Source organism: Bombus vancouverensis, chromosome 9 (assembly GCF_051014615.1).
Source record: "Bombus vancouverensis nearcticus chromosome 9, iyBomVanc1_principal, whole genome shotgun sequence".
Lineage (NCBI taxonomy): Eukaryota > Metazoa > Arthropoda > Insecta > Hymenoptera > Apidae > Bombus > Bombus vancouverensis.
In genome coordinates this window covers 15,655,040-15,673,227 of record NC_134919.1, presented here as the reverse complement: position 1 = coordinate 15,673,227, position 18,188 = coordinate 15,655,040, and the positions used below count along the sequence as shown (strand labels likewise).

The 18,188-nt window shown below is 38.8% G+C and overlaps 2 protein-coding genes and 1 long non-coding RNA gene across 3 annotated transcripts in view; 2 read left to right on the top strand and 1 right to left on the bottom strand.

Moving 5' to 3' along the window:
- Con (leucine rich repeat protein connectin) overlaps positions 1-12,301 on the bottom strand; it is a 349,474-nt gene extending 337,173 nt beyond the window's left edge. The window contains exon 1 of the mRNA XM_033337975.2: positions 12,146-12,301. The gene's annotated coding sequence lies outside the window, so the exon portion shown is untranslated. The remainder of the gene's footprint in view (positions 1-12,145) is intronic.
- Positions 1,604-2,659, top strand: LOC143303174 (uncharacterized). Its single transcript, XR_013059231.1, has 3 exons — positions 1,604-1,827; positions 1,905-2,416; positions 2,521-2,659. It is a non-coding gene; the product is annotated as an uncharacterized LOC143303174 (long non-coding RNA).
- Positions 12,302-12,954: 653 nt separating the features above from the next.
- LOC117158831 (myotubularin-related protein 9) lies at positions 12,955-16,719 on the top strand. Its single transcript, XM_033338165.2, has 7 exons — positions 12,955-13,520; positions 13,614-13,779; positions 13,866-14,158; positions 14,238-14,341; positions 14,497-14,801; positions 14,888-15,211; positions 15,294-16,719. Exons 1-7 carry the CDS (start codon positions 13,365-13,367, stop codon positions 15,692-15,694), a joined length of 1,749 nt encoding a protein of 582 aa, XP_033194056.1. The 5' UTR covers positions 12,955-13,364; the 3' UTR covers positions 15,695-16,719.
- Positions 16,720-18,188: the final 1,469 nt, after the last annotated feature.

Below are 18,188 nucleotides of genomic sequence, written 5' to 3'. Positions count from 1 at the left end.
GACGTGTCCAGCTGCTTTTTACGCCTCGTTCTTTCTCCGCGAGATCCCACGACAATGAGAACGACACCGGCGACAGCACAGACCTAATTAAGACGGTGAATTCGTTCTCGATGCTAATCACCGCGACTCGCTTCGCCCGTGTATATTTAAACGTTCATTAAACGCTTCATTGTACGAGCGTACCCTGCCGTTTTAAAGGGATTAGGAGACGTCAAAGTTACTGCGTAATAGAGGAAGAGAGAAAAAGGAATTCCCCAAGTCCGACTTCCAAGTTTAATCGCGGCTTCCACTTTTCCTCCCTTTTCCTTTCTCCTTCTCCTCCTTCGTTTTTCGTTCGCCAAGCTTTTGTACTTGTTGCGGCGATACTCGCGCACAGATAATACGTAACCGTTACGGAAGCTTTTTCTGCAAGGCAGTCGACGATATTTCATCGACGTTGCCCGACCTACTCTTCGAGTATTTGACTCGCGAGTTCATCTGCATTCTGGCGCGAATTCCAACAGATATCCAGCAATTGAGAAAAGCGTCAAGGCAAAGGAGAGTATCGTTCGTGAAATTCGAGGCGTTTTCTAGAAGATTTCCGGTAGCTTTTATTTTTTTTTTTTTCTTTTTTGTTTGTTCGAGAATATACACATACGGAAGATGAGAGACAGGTATCGGAATGTCTAAAACGAAGCACGCGGTTCCAGATACTTCGAAGAGATACTGTCGCGAATCCTCAACTAAATGAAGATCGGTCAGGTTGAAGTTCGACCGATCGGTTGATATCGCGAACCTTGAACGTGATCGACGCTCAAGGTGGAGGTAAATTAAATATATCGAGTATTAATTTAGTAATTTATTTGCACTTTAATATACACGAAGAGTTTGACGCTTTCATCACGACGGTTGTACCATCTTGTTGATACTCAATACGGTGTAGTATAAGACGAACAGTACGACGCTCTGATGAAGACTGTGGTAGCACGTTGTTGCTACTACTGCCAGGAGCTTCGTCCGGTTCTTACGTATTGACTTTCCGTCTTCAGGTTTTCCATGGTTTAACTCTTAACGCTTCAAGCGTGCCTCTCAAGCACCACCGATATGCGGTGTCATAAATATTGTAATGAAAATTATATTACTTCTGAGACGAATAAAGATTGTTTTGAATGACTTTAATATTATTATTTAAACGTCATTGTAGCATTTAAAATCTGACGCTTAAAAAGTTGCAAGTCCAAATATGATGATATTCGCAATTAAAAATCGAAGCGTTAAGGGTTAATTGTGCATTCTCGTAGGCGCGTATCATCTTCTGGTATTGCTAGCTGTTTACCTTTGACCAGACCCACGGACACTCAGGATGTTTTTTAGCCTCTTAATGAGGTTCGCATCGTAAGGTCTACAGCTTGGGGAGCTAGACGATTCGGACTTCCTCAAAAAGGGAGATATGTTGTCCAAGTCGTGAACCGATGGCCACTCCAAATCCCGAACAGATACACCGTACGATTGATTAACTGTATACGGAAAACGATCTCAACTAAACTCAAGGATCTTTCATTATAAAACGAGGCTTGTAACTTTACAAGACGCGATATTATATTCGTTCCGTGTAATTCGCCAACATACATTTATAAGCGTATTGAGATATATGTAATTTCGCGTGCTAGACTAGATGAGCCGCGTATTAGTGACACGCGTATGTGAGTATAAATGTATGGAAGTATGTGTGTGCACAGTGCCTCGAAAAACAGATGAATGCAACTGTTCCGTGAGTAGTATGGTATAGAAGATAGTGAGACAAAGAGAATGCTGAGACGCGTGCAAATGTACATCGACGAAGATCCTGTAAATCACTTGTTAAATGAAACTACTTTGATACAAATTCTAAGTGTAATCCAAGTGTCCCGTTACTTTTATTTCAGCGATGAAGATCCACAATTCTCAACGAAGCGAATAGCTGATAATTTACATAGCAACATAGGGACTAGTAAAGAATGAAATAATAAGAAAGAAGAAGCGACTTGATCGTTGATGTGGGCGTTGGTCAAGGAGAGCAAGTTTCCACGCAGTGATCTATAATTCATTCATTATGCAACAAATTCCAATATAAATGCGTTCTGCGTGGACAGCCGTCAATTTCACAGGCTATCCACGAACATAAAATCCATAGGAAATAATCAGCAAACGATCTACGCGGGTGCTTCGTCACTGCCATCGCGTCGGATCAAATTATTGCTACGCAAAATACTAATTTCGCTGATAACGAAGATCAGATAGCGATATTCCATTAGCCTGAAGCTGTTCGTGTCCGTGTAACTCGATAAAGTCGCGAATCAAGTTGCGCGTTCATCAAATTAAAAAGCAATAAACACGTTCACTGACAATTGATCGAATATAATCTACTGGATTTTATTCGTCTCTTTTTAATTAATAGGTGAAACTTTTATAAAAGTTAATCTAAAAAACGATAGATATTCAATTAGCGATTTAATTGACGATTCTTTTATTGTCTTGATTTCATATTTTTACAATTTATAGTACTACACCTACATAGGATCCTGTTTAAAATGCGAATAAAGCTAAAGCTAAAAAAAAAAAAAAAGAAGAGAGGTTCTGAATGGATGTTGCGAAATTATTCACTTTTTTCCTGCGGACGGGGAAACTCCGATAAAACAAGTCAATTACTGTAAAAAGAAATTAATAAAAAAATTAATATCTATGTAATTGCTTTTTCACACTTTCCAACACAACTACAAACGCCTAAATTAAGTTACGATCGCCCGTACCTACGTGTACGTATATTAAAAACGTAATACGCGAGAAACGATTCGTTCGTGAACGAATTTTTATTCGAACGTAGCTTGAAATCACGTGCCAGACGAAGCTTCTCGTTCGTAAATGAAATTTTTATACAAATACTGTGGCTTAAAGATCGCATGATAGACGAAACGGTCGATATGAAAGAGAAAACTTTAATAAAGTTAAGCAAACAAACCTCCGATCGAACGTAATAAAAATCATAACGAAGGTTATCGCGCTTCTCGTTCGTAAAATAAACCAGTTACTTTTCAAATATAGTTTTATATAGTTAGACGGTTACGTGTAATTTGTATGATATAAAAATCGCGTAATACGGACAAACTGTGTTTGATCTGATCGCGCGTCGTTCGCGGAGAGCCCGTTCGTATTAAACGTCAGTCTACGAATAGCTTCGGTTTGGAAAATTCAACGATCGACAAGCGTTAAACTGCTCCAAGTTATTCGTCGATGGCGATTATTCCGTTGTATAGCAGCCGGCACTTTGCCATGAGACTAATCCACCGTTGCATCCGTCAGTCATGAAAACAACAAGCGTGCACAACGTGTTCCGTTGGCGGATGCAGTCGGTTCAATGGTTTTGGTAGCGCGTGCTCGCCGAAATCGAGTCCACGGCCCGTCCATTTTGTCGCGTCCATTCTGCCGGGTGATTTCACCTGAACGCTGACGAAAGAAACGCGATTCACAAGACGAAAACCGAACCGATTCGTTATGCCGCGTTGAACATTCGCATTCACGATTTTGTACCCTTTTTATTTGGATTTGTCGGCGATGGAACAATAGAGAAACAACGAAAGATAGAGCGGGAGAAGAGCTGCGTGTTTCGAATTCACAGCGAACCATCGATTTATTATGAACATCGATACGGCCGAAACAGGAAACCGTAGAATTTATACCGTTATCGATACAAAAGCGAGAGGAATTAAAATCATTGGAGTGTTCGCTTTGTAGATATTCGTTGTAACGTTAAACGGAACAATGAGAAAATATCCACTTGGTCGAATAATGAAACACCGTGTCAATTATCCGGAACGTTTTCGACGAAAACATGTCCCAAAATTAACAACGGTTAAAATCACATCTCACCTGCTTTACTTTATATTTTTACGTTCCGCATTATGAATTTTCTGTTATATCTTTATAAAATGTGCACGATAATCATGAAACTTCAATTCCTGACAAGATCAATGATTTTCTGCATAAGAAGATGCATCATTCTGGTAAGATAAATTCCGATAACGTTCAACCATAATCATAACCTGCGATCTTCTGTTTATACAAGGTGGTTGATGAACTGGTGGTACAAGCGGAAAGGGGGTGATTCTACGCGAAAAAAGAAGTCGAAAACATAGAATAACAATTTTTCGTTCGAGGCTTTGTTTTCGAAAAAATCGACTTTGAATTCTCGCTCGGTACGCGTGCGGTACGTTATAACGGACCTCACTGTAGATCGTTGTCTCGACGGAAAAATTAAAAAAGAAAATTTTTATTCTATATTTTCGACTTCTTTTTTCGCGTAGAATCGCCCCCTTTCCGCTTGCACCACCAGTTACCAACCACCCTGTATAAATCTCGTTTAAATTTGATATCAATGGTGTTAACCCCTTGACCTACGATTTACGTTCGAGAATTTTGGGCCGAAAACGTAAACAAACTATTATATATTAATATTATATATTATATTTGGCCCGATCATCGTACTACGAGCTGTGCCCGTAGTTGCAGGTTAAGGGGTTAATGCTTCTACAGACGAACTCGAAAACTCTCTCGCGAAATTACCTTACGCGTACCGGAAATATTCAGCCAAAATTCCCCGAACAGCCTCAACGAAGATACCTCAACGATCGCAAACCAAAGCGAAATACCTGTTTACGCTCCTATGGAGCGAACTTCAGCCTAATTTAGCGCACTATCCGGCGTATCCAAAGCGCAGCGGGAGAAAACGCGCGCGAGCGACATCGCGAAATCGGTCGGTGCGACGAACGATGCGGCGCGACTTGTGTCAAAGAAACTCGGTAAATTGAATATATCGCGTCAGAGGAAAAAAATTCAGGCGTCATTTACGCCAGAGCAATACTCGCGAGCCCTGCATGTCGCAACCGCGCGTTACATACACACGTTACGCTCGAAAAACAGAAACAGACAGCATAAGGAAGAGAGAGAGAGGGAGAGAGAGAGAGAGAAATTGGAACAAATAATCCGCAACTTACTGCCGCGAACCTGGTGCGGCTCGTAACTAAAAAGGGTTGGCGGGCTGTTCTCACGTGTTCCGCGAGCTTCCATACACCGGTTTGGAACGAGTGCAGACTGAGAGTGCATCGGGTCCACGCAGGGTACAATATCGCGGCGGCGTTGACATTCGAAAGCAAAAGTGGACAAAAACAACGTTGCAGGTGGAAATAAACGGCAATCGATGGAGGTAGGCGGCCGATGGCAATTTTTAACAAAGTTTCTACGTAACAAACAGGTCCACGGGTGGAAACGGTTTATTTGATCGCGCTTCATCGCCTACGTATATGTACTACTGCGTGGCTCTGTGATTATGGTAAAAAGTTGATCGACGTTTCCCGTTTCCTCGATCCCTTTCATCCAACTGTTTCGTGGAGTAATTGGAACCGAAAGTCTATCCTTTTGTCTCCACTTTTTCAGTCTTTCTCGCCGTATAATTCGAAAGAAGATCCCCGGAATACATAGAAGTTAATCAATATGCTTTTAATAGAAATAAAACGCTCGTACTCGGAGAAAATTTTTTACACAGCTGAATTTTTATTTCGTTATTACGATCTAGCGAGAAATGTTAAAACTTCAACGTATGAATATATCTACGTGTTTCGTCGTAGAAAATTGTACAGAAAGTATAGAACGTCGCGAAATAAATGACATTTTGTTTTGTAACATTACGATTTAACGAATGAACGTATTGCAAAGTTAAATTTTACTGGTACCTTCGGTATGTTTTTACCAAATAGTTTCGCCGAAACTTTAAATTCTCGTAAACGAGCCGCGTTAGTAGCAACGTAACTTTTTAATCGGAGAAAAAATTGCTCACCTTTGACGTTGTATTTGCCAACGATACGGCAAAGAACGTCTCTCTTCGCTCGATGAGAGCTTTACTTTCCTCGACTAACACAGACGCATCGACGCTACGTAGAACACGTTAAACGAAATACCTGTTTGTTCAAGTAAACTTTCACGCTGATACTTCGTTTAAATTTAACATATTCGCGATTGACGTTTTAATCGATGTCCGAAAGTGATTTACCTTTGCGGTGACGTGAAAATCGACGTGAAAATCGACGAGAAATATCGACTCTGCGTGTCCCTGGCGAAAGAGGCGAGGTCCGTTTGTCCACAAATAAACGTGCACGATCATGCTTCGACAATTTCAAAAGGACTTACGAATCGTTTTCAAAGTTAGGGGTTGATATGAAAAGGGGTCGGCTAAGACTTTCGGGCTTTCACGGGGCCAGCGGATCGTAATCTGCCGTCCATGTATATTCAAATAGCCGACACGATAAATCTTCTTGCTTTTCGTTTATTAACGAGACGACGATTCCGTATCCATCCGATCGATTTCCATTATATCCCACTGGCCGGGATTAAAGAGAGCCGTTTCATACGACGTGTTGAATAGCAGAGGAATCTTAAAAGTGTACAAGATCAATCGAATACATGTGTATATATATATATGTACTTAATGGAATTTACAAAATGAATCGGATCTCTAAATTGCAAGATTGAAAAACGACTATCGCGTATATTACGCGGCATTTGTAGTAGCAAAAGAAGGAAACACGCGTCAAGATGTTTATACAGTAAATCAGAATGCTTGAATTTTTATAACATAACCCTCGGAAGCGATTCTCTGAGAAAACCGCCGCAAGACCCTCGCAAACTGAAAATGAGACGAAAAGATTATCGCGAGTTTTACTCGACGCGTTAAATACTCTGGAAACAAAAACGATTCTGTAAGAGAAAGATTCGCAGGCCATTCACGTTCAGATCCTCGGAAGAAACTACCCCTAAATTCAGTCAAGAGAGCACGGGGCTAAATTCGATCACCGGATCAGTCCTGATCCTATAAAATTTAGAGAACTGTAGAGATAGAAAAAAAGAAAAGGAAAAAAGAAAGAGAAGAGGCGAAGGGAGAACGAACGAAGGAAGGAAATAGAGGGGAACAAATCGAATCCGTGTTCCGCGAGGCGCGGGACCAGAGATACGAAAGGAAAGACAACGGCTAACAATACGCCGTTTCGAGCCCACTGAAAGGATTTTCGCGACACCCTAAAGTGGCCGTTGAAATCTTGTTAGGCTGCGAAAATGCGAGGCTCGAGACTGTGTCACCCGAAAACCCACTCGTTCCACGTTTTCCCTTCTCTTTCTCTCCTGCTGATTCACAGTTTCCGGTCGTCGTTCGTTTTTCCCACTACGAGACTATGGTACAAAGGATGCTGATACTGTTCGACAGGAACAGAGAGAAACAATTTTATAACGAAATAAACGCGCAGTATGGCATGCAGTGGACAGAAATCGAAATAATCGTTGCTCGATTTTCATCGTATTATTCGATGATATCGTTAATCCGTAAGTAAGTAATTAGTAACGAACGTCAACGATAATTTGTCGAAAAATCCACAGAGGATTGATAAAAATCGTTTGTACACCAAAGTCAATAATTACTTGGAAATTGGCTCGCTGGCTATACGTTCCTGTTCTTACAGTCCCGTTGATTCGTGTTAAGTAGCATTTGTTACGCCTTAAATATTAAACATGAAGAATTTGAAGAAAAATACGTATAAATTCAATTGGCAATTTAAACCATCGTTCGGTGTCAAGAAGGTATTATATTACGTTGCTACATAATCTTTTTCTGTTACGGACTAAGCGCGACTTGGCTGAGGAGTGGGTTTCTCATCGCACTTGTTCCAAGAAAGTTGTCAAAGTAACGCAAAAGCTCCGTTCTTTAGCAGATGTCGGCGCAATGTCTGACGAGATGGAAGAAAAGATGAACGATTTCTGCGTGACACCTACGAAAAAACGAAACGACCGTTGCCAACATCGACGCTATTTACTGAAACGTCACCGTGTGTGGTTGGACAAAGAAAAAGATACGTTGTAACATATTTAAACGAAGCCAGAGAACAGGAAAAATCCTGACAAAGAGTCGATAAACAGACTTTTACTCGCGTCGAATCCCTTAATACCAAGTTTCAGGAAAACTGCACATTACGTACATTTTTTAGCTTTGCCCCAAATCCTTATTCAAATGCCACACCGTGGAACGTGAGAACGTTACCTGCAAACGTACGATCGTTGCCTGCGAACCTGGTCTGTGAACGTGCGAACGTGGCCTGCAAACGCGCGAACGTGGGCAACAATTTTTGCTTTTTGTCTGGAATCCTCGTTCGAATGCCGCACTCTGCTCTACTGCGGAAATTGAGAAAAAGATATTGGATACACAGAGATGTACACTGTCGGTCAGAAGCTTGGAATTCGTCAGATTCGTGGAATCAAACGTACGTATTCCGTCAAAGTTAGGAAGGAAGGAACTTAAGAAATGTAACGATTTAGAATTTCGTTATTTTAGCAAGTTTTTCCCTCGATTTATCAAAGTGCAAATAATTATCATCGATATGACTGCGGTATATCGGTTTTGAATCGATCATGAAATTATACTAAAATTGAAATTATACTAACTGCGGTTTATTGGTACATTAGCAGCAAGCATATTAGATTCTCGCGCTTCCTCGATCCGATCTCTTACCTTAGAATAAAATAAAACTTTCCGAATGTAGAGTAATAAGGAATCAAAATTAGGAAAAACGACTAAACTACTACCTTCGTTCTGAAACAGCCTGTACAATTGGAACAGCGGTTCCCTGCAACTGTAAACGAACACGCGAGTCACACGACTCGTGCACGATTAAGCATTACAGTTTCACGGTTAGTGCGTGAAACTTGAAAAAAGGTACAAGAAAACACGATTGCGACGAAAATGGAAATCAGGGTACGGATCAGCGGGTACCGATTTCATTGTCGCGCTTTTTATCGTATCGAGCTTTCAGGCCAGTCGTCGTGCAAGCACGCTCACGCGAGCATTACGAGATTAGCAGCGCGCCATTTTCAAATGCAGGCGCTCGGCTCGGCGAAGGGAGCGAACGAGGAACGAGAGGGAAAAGAGGGCACACGCCGATCCACGCTCGAGAACGCGTATAATTGAATTGTCAGGAATCCGCGCGATTTACATGAAGCCGCGACCAATGCTGTTCCAACGTTCATAATCGCGTGGCGAACGAGTCTTTAACCCTCGAACGCCCGTGAGAAAAGCAACAACGTATCTGCCCTCCTTCGCGGAATAATTTATGTTTAAGGGTAGTCGGATATTTCGAAATTATACGGTTAAGTTAGTTTAAATTATACGTCCGAGGGAAATTGTAAATTCGTAACCCGTAAATATGTACGTACGGCGAGTCGCGGAAGCGTTTGTAATTATTTTATCCGAAACAGTGATTATTTTATGAATTACTTCTTACGAGAGTCATTAGTGTAAAAAATAAATTAATGGAACTGTAAGTGTCAGCGGTGGTCGAATCAAATATCTTTTTAGTTACAGTAGCGATAAACAGAAGTACGATTATTCGAAATTAAAAATAAAATTCAAACGATATTTTCGTCGTTAGCTCGATGTCTAGAACCTTGGGAATATATCGGATTGGCAACTAAGTAATCGCCAATTTTGCCTATTGATCCCATTAATGATACTTTTTTTTTTTTTTACAAAGGAGTTTATTGAGTCCAGAAAATACAGATTTTAAGTACATTATTCACAATAAACATGAATTTTTGTAATGGTATGTTAGGCAAAGGCACCGATACGCGGCGGTACGACGTAGCCATGCTGTATTATGTGTCGGCGCTTTACATTTTTCGTTGTATGATGCAGTTTTTGGGTTTAAGCCTCTGGGGAGCGGAGCTTTCTTTTTATGTATTTTCCCATTAATGATACCATTAGGTGGAAACGACAAAATCCGCGATCGCTTAGTCGCCAGCCCAATAATTTCCTTTTTATAATTTAAATCGTCATAAAATACGTTCGTATAGTTGAAACTATACTTCGACTGATAATAAAGATTCATAGATGTATATCTGGAGCTGAGCATTAATTTGTTCGTGTAAACCACGTTCTACCGTATCGTACATTGCCGATGAATAGGCAAAAGTTCTTTCACATTGAAATTCCCGCGGGTACTCTAAATCGAGCATACATAGTTGGAAGAGACACGCGCGATCGTGATATCAGTTAATAACGCAACGGAACAGAATTCATTGGTCAACATTAGACGCATAGAACTCGCCCTCTGCCGCATTTTGACAATAGCAGCGGACCTTACGCTGCTACTGGGTAGCGTTCAATGAAAACGGCATTGTTACGATTTCCAAATAAATCGCGGCGTCGGTGCGGTAATGCCGCCGCTATGCCGTCGAAACGCGAATCAATTCGAATGGTAATTTAGTGGCGATGCTTGGGCGGATTATGCCGGTCGAATAGCATTTCAGATTCCTCGCGAGCATACATGCGAACGCACACATGCATTCGCGAACCGCGTGTTCGATATTCCGAGATACAATGTAAAAATCACGAAATAAAATATCAGATTTACGAGGAAATTGCGTCCGCTTGCCGATTCACGAAATTTCCAAACATAGAGTTATTAGTAGCTAGAAGTTATAATTCTATGTACTAACCACTTGACCGAACCATTTTTTAACCAAATGCTTCTACCATCGTAGAATTACTAATTACAAAGAAACCAAATTTCTGTTCTACGTTAACTTGTTGAAAAACGGTACTCAATTCGTGCATTTGGTATTCTATTTGAAAACGAAACTTGTCATACGCGGTATTTAGATCTTATGAAACGTGTAGCACACAGAACGTAGGTAACGAAAAGATAGTTTGCTTCTTAAATTACTTCTTTAAAATTACTTTCCATATTGCTTCTATAAAAGATAGAAAAGAAGAGAATGCTATTAAACGAGTGTAGGAATATTTTTCTTTTCGAAACAGGACTCTTCGGTTCGATAAAGTTTTACTGTAAAAGCGTACTGGAATTGCTAACCCGACCATAAAAATTTTCAGAACGCAAAGAGTTGAAATCAAAAAGAAGTTTCCGCTAGATCGAATAATATTTTGTTTTCATTTTTGCATCTTTCTCTCGGTCGGCTATTACTCCCGAAAAGTTGCTCGTCGCGCGACATTAATATGGCAGTGTCTTCCCGCGCCACCTTCTTCGCCGGCAGTTAACACGCGCCCTCTTAAAGTTCCGTGCAACTTTTCGCCACTAAAACAATTTGGCCGGGGCGAGAGGCGACAGCGACGCGGATAAAGCCACCGCTACGCCCCGAGAACTTCTCCGCGATGTTACCGCGCTGTCGTAATACCTTTCACACCCCGATCGTTTGATAACGTAATCGTTCAGATTAATCCTTTTTAACAAGCGAACCGCGCGTACGCGTAGGCGACGAGCTAACGACGACTACGTGACTTTCGCGATTCGACGATCCATGGCTACCAACAACCACGCGCGCGCCACGATTTATGAATTTATACGCCGATAACCTATTCGGAATACAGAACGTTCCAGTCGATTATAAAACGCGCACGGATTCGCCAATGAGCCTTCGAATGATGTCGCGACAAATTCCTGTCTTTCGCTCGAGATTCTTATTTAACAGTATGTAGCAGGTTATTGACAGAACGAAACGATGGAAAAAACGTATTCAAACCTGTACTTGTACGCGTATACGAACGCATGTTATGTATGCCGCTAACAATGTGTTAATATCGAAAATTATTTAATTTGTTAAAAACTTGGTCGATATTCACTAAATAGCGATCTAGGGGAATTTACAAAATGTGTACGTGAAATAAGATGTTCGTCGTTAACGAGCACATCGACTGTTACATGTAGGAGACGTAAACGTGTCGCGGTGATCGAGTACATTCGACGACTTCCGTTGACGCAGGAAAGTTGACATTAATTCGAATTACATGTGATTTGACCGCTTCGGGCCAATCATGCAACGCCGGATGCGGTTCGCCTCCGTATTTCAACTCCACGTGCGATTTAACGTGGTTACGTATTAAACGAAAGTACGGCAATTTCGCTCGATAAATGCCACAGGAAACACGGTGACGAAACGTCATTATACGACAATGCGTCAAATCACCGAAGGGAGAGAACGTTAACTCGCAACGAGAGTCGATGCACTGGTAATGTCAACATTTTCTCGTAGTTAAGGAACATGGTTGAACAAACAGAGAAATGTCAACATTGAAACTTACCGAATTCTCGATCGTAGAGTCCACAACGAGATATCACAACCTGCACCACTCGACCCTGTCCCTCTTCGCAAAAGTAGATGAGTTTCACGAAACTTAGTTCATGACCACTAACCGAAAACGATGTGCGTTCGTTCGCATCTAAAATGCAACTTGAACCTTAGCCCGCGCTTTGGTGACTGCCAAAGAACTGAGGGTGGGGATTCTCTACCCTTCGCCATTGTGTTCACGCGAAATCGCCACCAGATGACTGTACGGGTTTGGTATGATTTTACAGTAGATGACGTTAAGATCGACTTCTGCTATAGCAACCGCTGTTATTAGCAAATGTAAATACTACTTATTGAACACATAAAAAACCCGCATAAGTCTCGGACAAGTCTAAGTGCTATTAGCAAAAGGAGAAACAAAAAAGGAAAAGATAGCAGCAAATCGACGCACATTAATACAGAAAATGATGTTATCGATGACGAATCTTCGTTTACCTTTTGTAACTAAAAAACCGGGTAAACTTGATCACAGGCGAGTACACAACACGGTCATTGACTAAAAGGAGGTTTAAAACGAGAATTTCACGTCTTACCAATGTTTCTTCTATCAATGTTGCTTCTAACGACAAGAATTATTAGTAGCTATCAATGATAATTAATAATTATGACACGTAATAAATTTATTATCGCAATTCCTTTGTTCGTTCCTTCGACGACATTGCTGTACGATATTCGTATTTACCGCGACAGAATCCATACTACGAGAGGTCACAAGTGTACTCACAAAAGGCATAGACAAAAGGCAAAGGCTACCTACATAACCATGACGTTCTTAAAATTAACGCTGCGGGGAGCCACATTACGTAAACTATACATAACATAATAAGTAACAACGGCTAAGGGAAGGCAAATTTATTAATGAATAGCATAAAATATAAGAAACGTAAACAGAAGTGCAGCGATTAACAATACATTTTTCCAACGTATACTAAAATATTAGCATACATGATATAAACACATTTCACAGAGATTTAAGAGTATGAAGGCTTAACAAATATTTCTTTATAAATCTATCCATAAATCTACATTTGCAATTATTCTAAGTAACCAAATAAAATTTGTTCAGTGATGATTATATAGATAACAGTGTTAGGTTATGTAGAGCTTGAAAAACAAATTATATGTATTTCTGTCAATAATTAAATATCAACAACGTTCGATCGAAACGTATAATGGAACTTGGCGATCTAATATTAATTCCAAAACTTGATAACGTTGCGTTGGTAGATAAAAGTGATGGCAATTACAAAAGTATAGATGGAAGACTATGTATTAGTAGTCACCATCTTCTTTGGTCTTCGCGACAAGGCGATGGACAAGAGCTCTGGGTACGATCTAATGTGAAAATTATTTTAGCATTATGATTATTTGAAATGTTAGTTTAGTCCACTTATGTTCTATCTTCTTTCAATGTTTTTCAGCTATTATATCGAAATATTGATCTTATAGAGAAAAAATTGAATACCCAAAGTCCAGGTGGTACCATTATATTGAAATGTAAAGATTTTCACATTCTTCAATTAGATATTAATTCAACAGATGACTTAACAAATGTTGCGCTATCTATAGAGATGTTAACGTCACAAGGTGAAATACGTAACGTTATTTTCATCTTTGTAAAAGTATATTTTTTCCATATTTTGTGTTAATTCCCATTTCTTTCTTTACTACAGAGCAAACTTTACAGTATCCCTTTTTTAATAGACCACAAGTTGCTAACAGTACTATAAAACAAATAGAAGATGGGTGGACTGCGTTTTCTCCAGTATCAGAATGGTCCAGATTGTTAACTGCTTATGCGGATGAATGGCGTATTAGTTATTTAAATAAAGACTACAAAGTTTGCAATTCTTATCCTTCTGCTGTTATAGTACCACGTCACATAGAAGATAAGATTATAATATCATCTGCCAATTTTAGAGATGGTGGACGATTTCCAGTTTTATGTTACAGACACGAAGGAGGGGTATGTAATATCATATTGTGCAGCAAGTACAATGCAATAAATTAGATATATATACAGGATTGATCAACCAACGTTACAGAGTATCTTGTTAAGAAGTAGTCAACCAATGTGTGGCACTAATGGTAAAAGATGTAAAGAAGATGAAAGATTGTTAAATGCTGTGTTAGGACCAGGAAGACGTGGGTAAATACCACATTCTTTAAAGCTTATACTTTAGCCGATCTTAGAAGTGTTTAACTATGATTTGATATTTAATATCAATCACAGTGTCTCATACTAATAACAAAGTAATACTTTTTCGATCTAACCAATGTTACTAATGTAAGATTTGTCAATAGTTATATAATAGATACAAGGTCCATTAGCCAAGCTCAAAGCTCCAGAGCTAAGGGTGGTGGTACAGAAATGGATGCTGCTTATCCGCAATGGCGGAAAGTACACAAAGCGGTTCCGCGACCCCATGATTTAGCAGATAGTTTTTTTAAATTGATAGAAGCTTGTAATGATATAACGTGTTCTACTTCCCAGTGGATCTCAAGACTTGATAACGGTGGATGGTTATCCGCTGTACAAAGCGCTTTAAACGCTGCTTGTGTAACTGCTCAGTGTCTTCATCAAGAAGTTGCAGCTGTATTAGTTCATGGTATATAATCTATAAAATGATTAAGCAAATACGATTATATTAATTATAGTATTACTAAGTAAGGATACTTGCTGCGTTTTGAACAGGTAGTGCTGGCAGAGATTCTACTTTAGTGGTAACCAGCTTAGCACAAACGATATTAAATCCTGACTGTAGAACAGTACGTGGCCTTCAAGCTTTAATCGAACGTGAATGGATACAAGCTGGTCATCAATTTTTTAGCCGTACACGTCATGGACCATACCATCCATCAAATTCACAAAATCCAACGCATGCACCGACTTTTCTTCTTTTCCTCGATTGTCTTTACCAACTCCATTATCAATTTCAATTTAGCTTTGAATATACAGTAGAATTATTGATTGAGTTGTACAATCATGCATATTACTCTAATTATGGCACATTTTTAGGTATTTACACATAATACTATTATATATTCATTCTAATACTTAATTTCCATATTTAAAATATTTGTATATATATTGGCTGCAGGTGATTCGGAAGCAGAGAGGGTTAGACTTCGATTATCTGAACGAACGTGTAGTTTATGGTCTTATATAAATCAACCGGAAATATTGGAGAAATGGTTGAATCCTTTGTATGAACCAAATTCAGGAGTCATTTGGCCCAGCGTTGCACCTATTAGTATTCAGTTGTGGAAGGAACTTTATCTTGGCCATACAAGTGTTGCTCCATGGAAAAGTTTACCATCATGTATAAAACAAATAAAACAAAACTATATGGCAGTACGCAAAGTTGCCAGTCAATTACAAATTCAGATTAAACAAGCGATAGAGCAAATGCGTTCAAACCCTGATATATGTTATGAAGAGGAAAATCAAGATGAGCATACTTGTATAGCACAATTAAGTCTAGAATCTCGAAATACGTGATATACATTATGGACAATGTAAAGAGGAAAAAACTTCATTTACATGAGACACACAATATCGTAATTTGAACTTATTTACGACATAAAATTACCAAGTATCATAATCGTATGTTTATCAAAAATTCACCAAAATTTCAAAAGTTATTTATCTCATATATACGTTTTTTATGTTTCCTTAGGATAAAAATCATTTTTTCCATAATATAGTAATTGAAATATAAATAACACGTTCACGTGTGTAAAGACGCACATTGTTTATTCATATTATTTATTCTTAAAGAATTTATTATAATATACTTAAGATTTATATTATACATGTAGAGCAGAGGAAACAAGTATTTATTGATTCCATGCAGATATCCGGTCCCTTATATACGTCAAGTATTTGTAAATATAACATTGTACGAAGTATATATACAGTGAAAAAATGAAATGTTTACAACTACTTCGTATTCAATATTGTTTTATTCTCAAATATATACAAAATATTTTGATAAAAGAAAATAGAAAAACGAATGAATTATAAAATTATGGTACATTGATTCCATTCTCGAATTTTACATATATCCAAAAGTAAAAATAATCTGGACGTAGAAAAAAGACGGTAAAGACAAGTTCTTACCGTTATATAGGAAGGACGAATGAAATATGAGAAGGAAAAGTGGATAAACAGAGACGGATAGATCAGGAGGGGAGGGTTAAGGGCAGCAGGATTATTACTGCCAATGAAAAGAGGGAGATCGTTGGAGGGGAAATACAGCAGGTGTTCATACACAAAGAAAATGAAACAAATCCTATATTCACTGGTTTAAAATTTAAGTATCTTTCGTATATTTCTTACTTTTACACAAGAGTTGTATACTAGAATAATTTTAAGATAAGATCATATAGAATACAAAAGATTTGTTCTTACATGAAACGATATGAAATAAGATAGACAGAGAGAAAACATTTCATTTTTTTTAAATATGTTACTTACGACGATATAAAAGTATATTTGTTCATCAAATATAGCGATATTAATTACTTCTTTGCTTCTTTTCTTTTCTTTCTTCATTTCTATAAATTATTTACAATAAAACACAAAATTTGTTGGAAAAAAACTGAAAAGTATTTTCTGTAAGTCCAACAAACAGGTTCAACCTTGAGGATCGTCTCTGAACATCAGCTTGATTTCCCTGGATGAGTGTGGATCTAGTCACGAATAAAATTAAAAAACGTGGACTGAATTCAAACCCATCCAAGGCCAACAAGCAAATCCGTTTTCTATCCTGATTTGTGATGTTTAAACTTGCCAAAATGTAGATTGTGAATAAAAAGACGTTCCAACAAAATTTCGTTGAGAAAACAAGTCCACGATCTAAACCAACAACGGAATCACGAGGCAGAATGTGGAGAAATGATACGTTTGAAAATGGAATTGTAGAAGTTCCAGGTAGGGGAATAAAGTAAACGGGCCTGGATTGGTGTGTCTCCCTACTCCTCCTATGTTACAAGTAAGGCCCTTAAGTGGGAAAGGGACCTTCGATGGATCGAACCACGGTCGTCCGTGGATCGAACAAAACACAACAAAAGATTCCCTATAACCTGGTTTTCACTATAATCACCTCACGGTCATATAAACAAATCTGAACACTCGCTAGGGAAAACCGTCCGTCTCTTGAGTAAAAAAAATCAAGATGGAGAAGTAGAAAAGGTCTCGTTCTGTGAGATAAATAGAAATGAGAAGCGTCTCTGTCTGTCTGAGACATTCATAATATCTATGTATATGTGTATAAATCTGTCACGCAGTATAATGAGAGCTTTTCTTGCCCTCCACCTTGATTTTTGTTGACTCAAAAGATGAACGGTTTCGTCAATGCTTTCGGTAGAAAAGAGTTCGAACCTACGTATATGACCGTGGCTCACTTTTGCACTTAGTAAAATATGGTCGGTAAGGAAATCAACAACGACACTGGTTATAGGGATTTCCTACCTTTCCTATCATTTTTGTTGCGTACGCGCTTTAATATATTTCCTCTTCCTTACTACTGGCCATAATACCTCACTAAAATTCTCTAAAACTGGGAAGATATATGCGGGACAGTACACGGATAACCGAAAATACTGATCTCTATCCCAGTATGATACTTCAAATTACCAATACGCGTGCTTATCTTCATGATTGTGTTGGGTCCATCAGAAATAACCAATCAGATTTGCATTCCTCTGCATAATTCATTCCAAGGTAATCACCTTTTCTGTTCCCTATTATACATATTATATGTAAATCATATAATCATCTCAGTTTGTTAATGTAGCTTCCATGATTTTTATGCTCATCTTATTTATTTACACTCGCATTAATGATAATCAGTTATGTAGTTCTTACGATGACCACTGTCGTATACATAACGCAGTCTGGTAACTCGCCGAATTTTTTGGCTGGTGGTGAATAGCTTCATTTTGAAGTCCTATCTTTAATTCCCTTACCTCTCACGTAGTAGCGCTGCTTG

Bases quoted from the DNA above. Each gene is read 5' to 3' on its own strand.
- LOC117158831 (XM_033338165.2), top strand. From the start codon at position 13,365: ATGGAACTTGGCGATCTAATATTAATTCCAAAACTTGATAACGTTGCG. The intron at 13,521-13,613 runs GTACGATCTAAT...AATGTTTTTCAG, and splicing joins GCGATGGACAAGAGCTCTGG to CTATTATATCGAAATATTGA. The intron at 14,342-14,496 runs GTAAATACCACA...ATTTGTCAATAG, and splicing joins TTAGGACCAGGAAGACGTGG to TTATATAATAGATACAAGGT.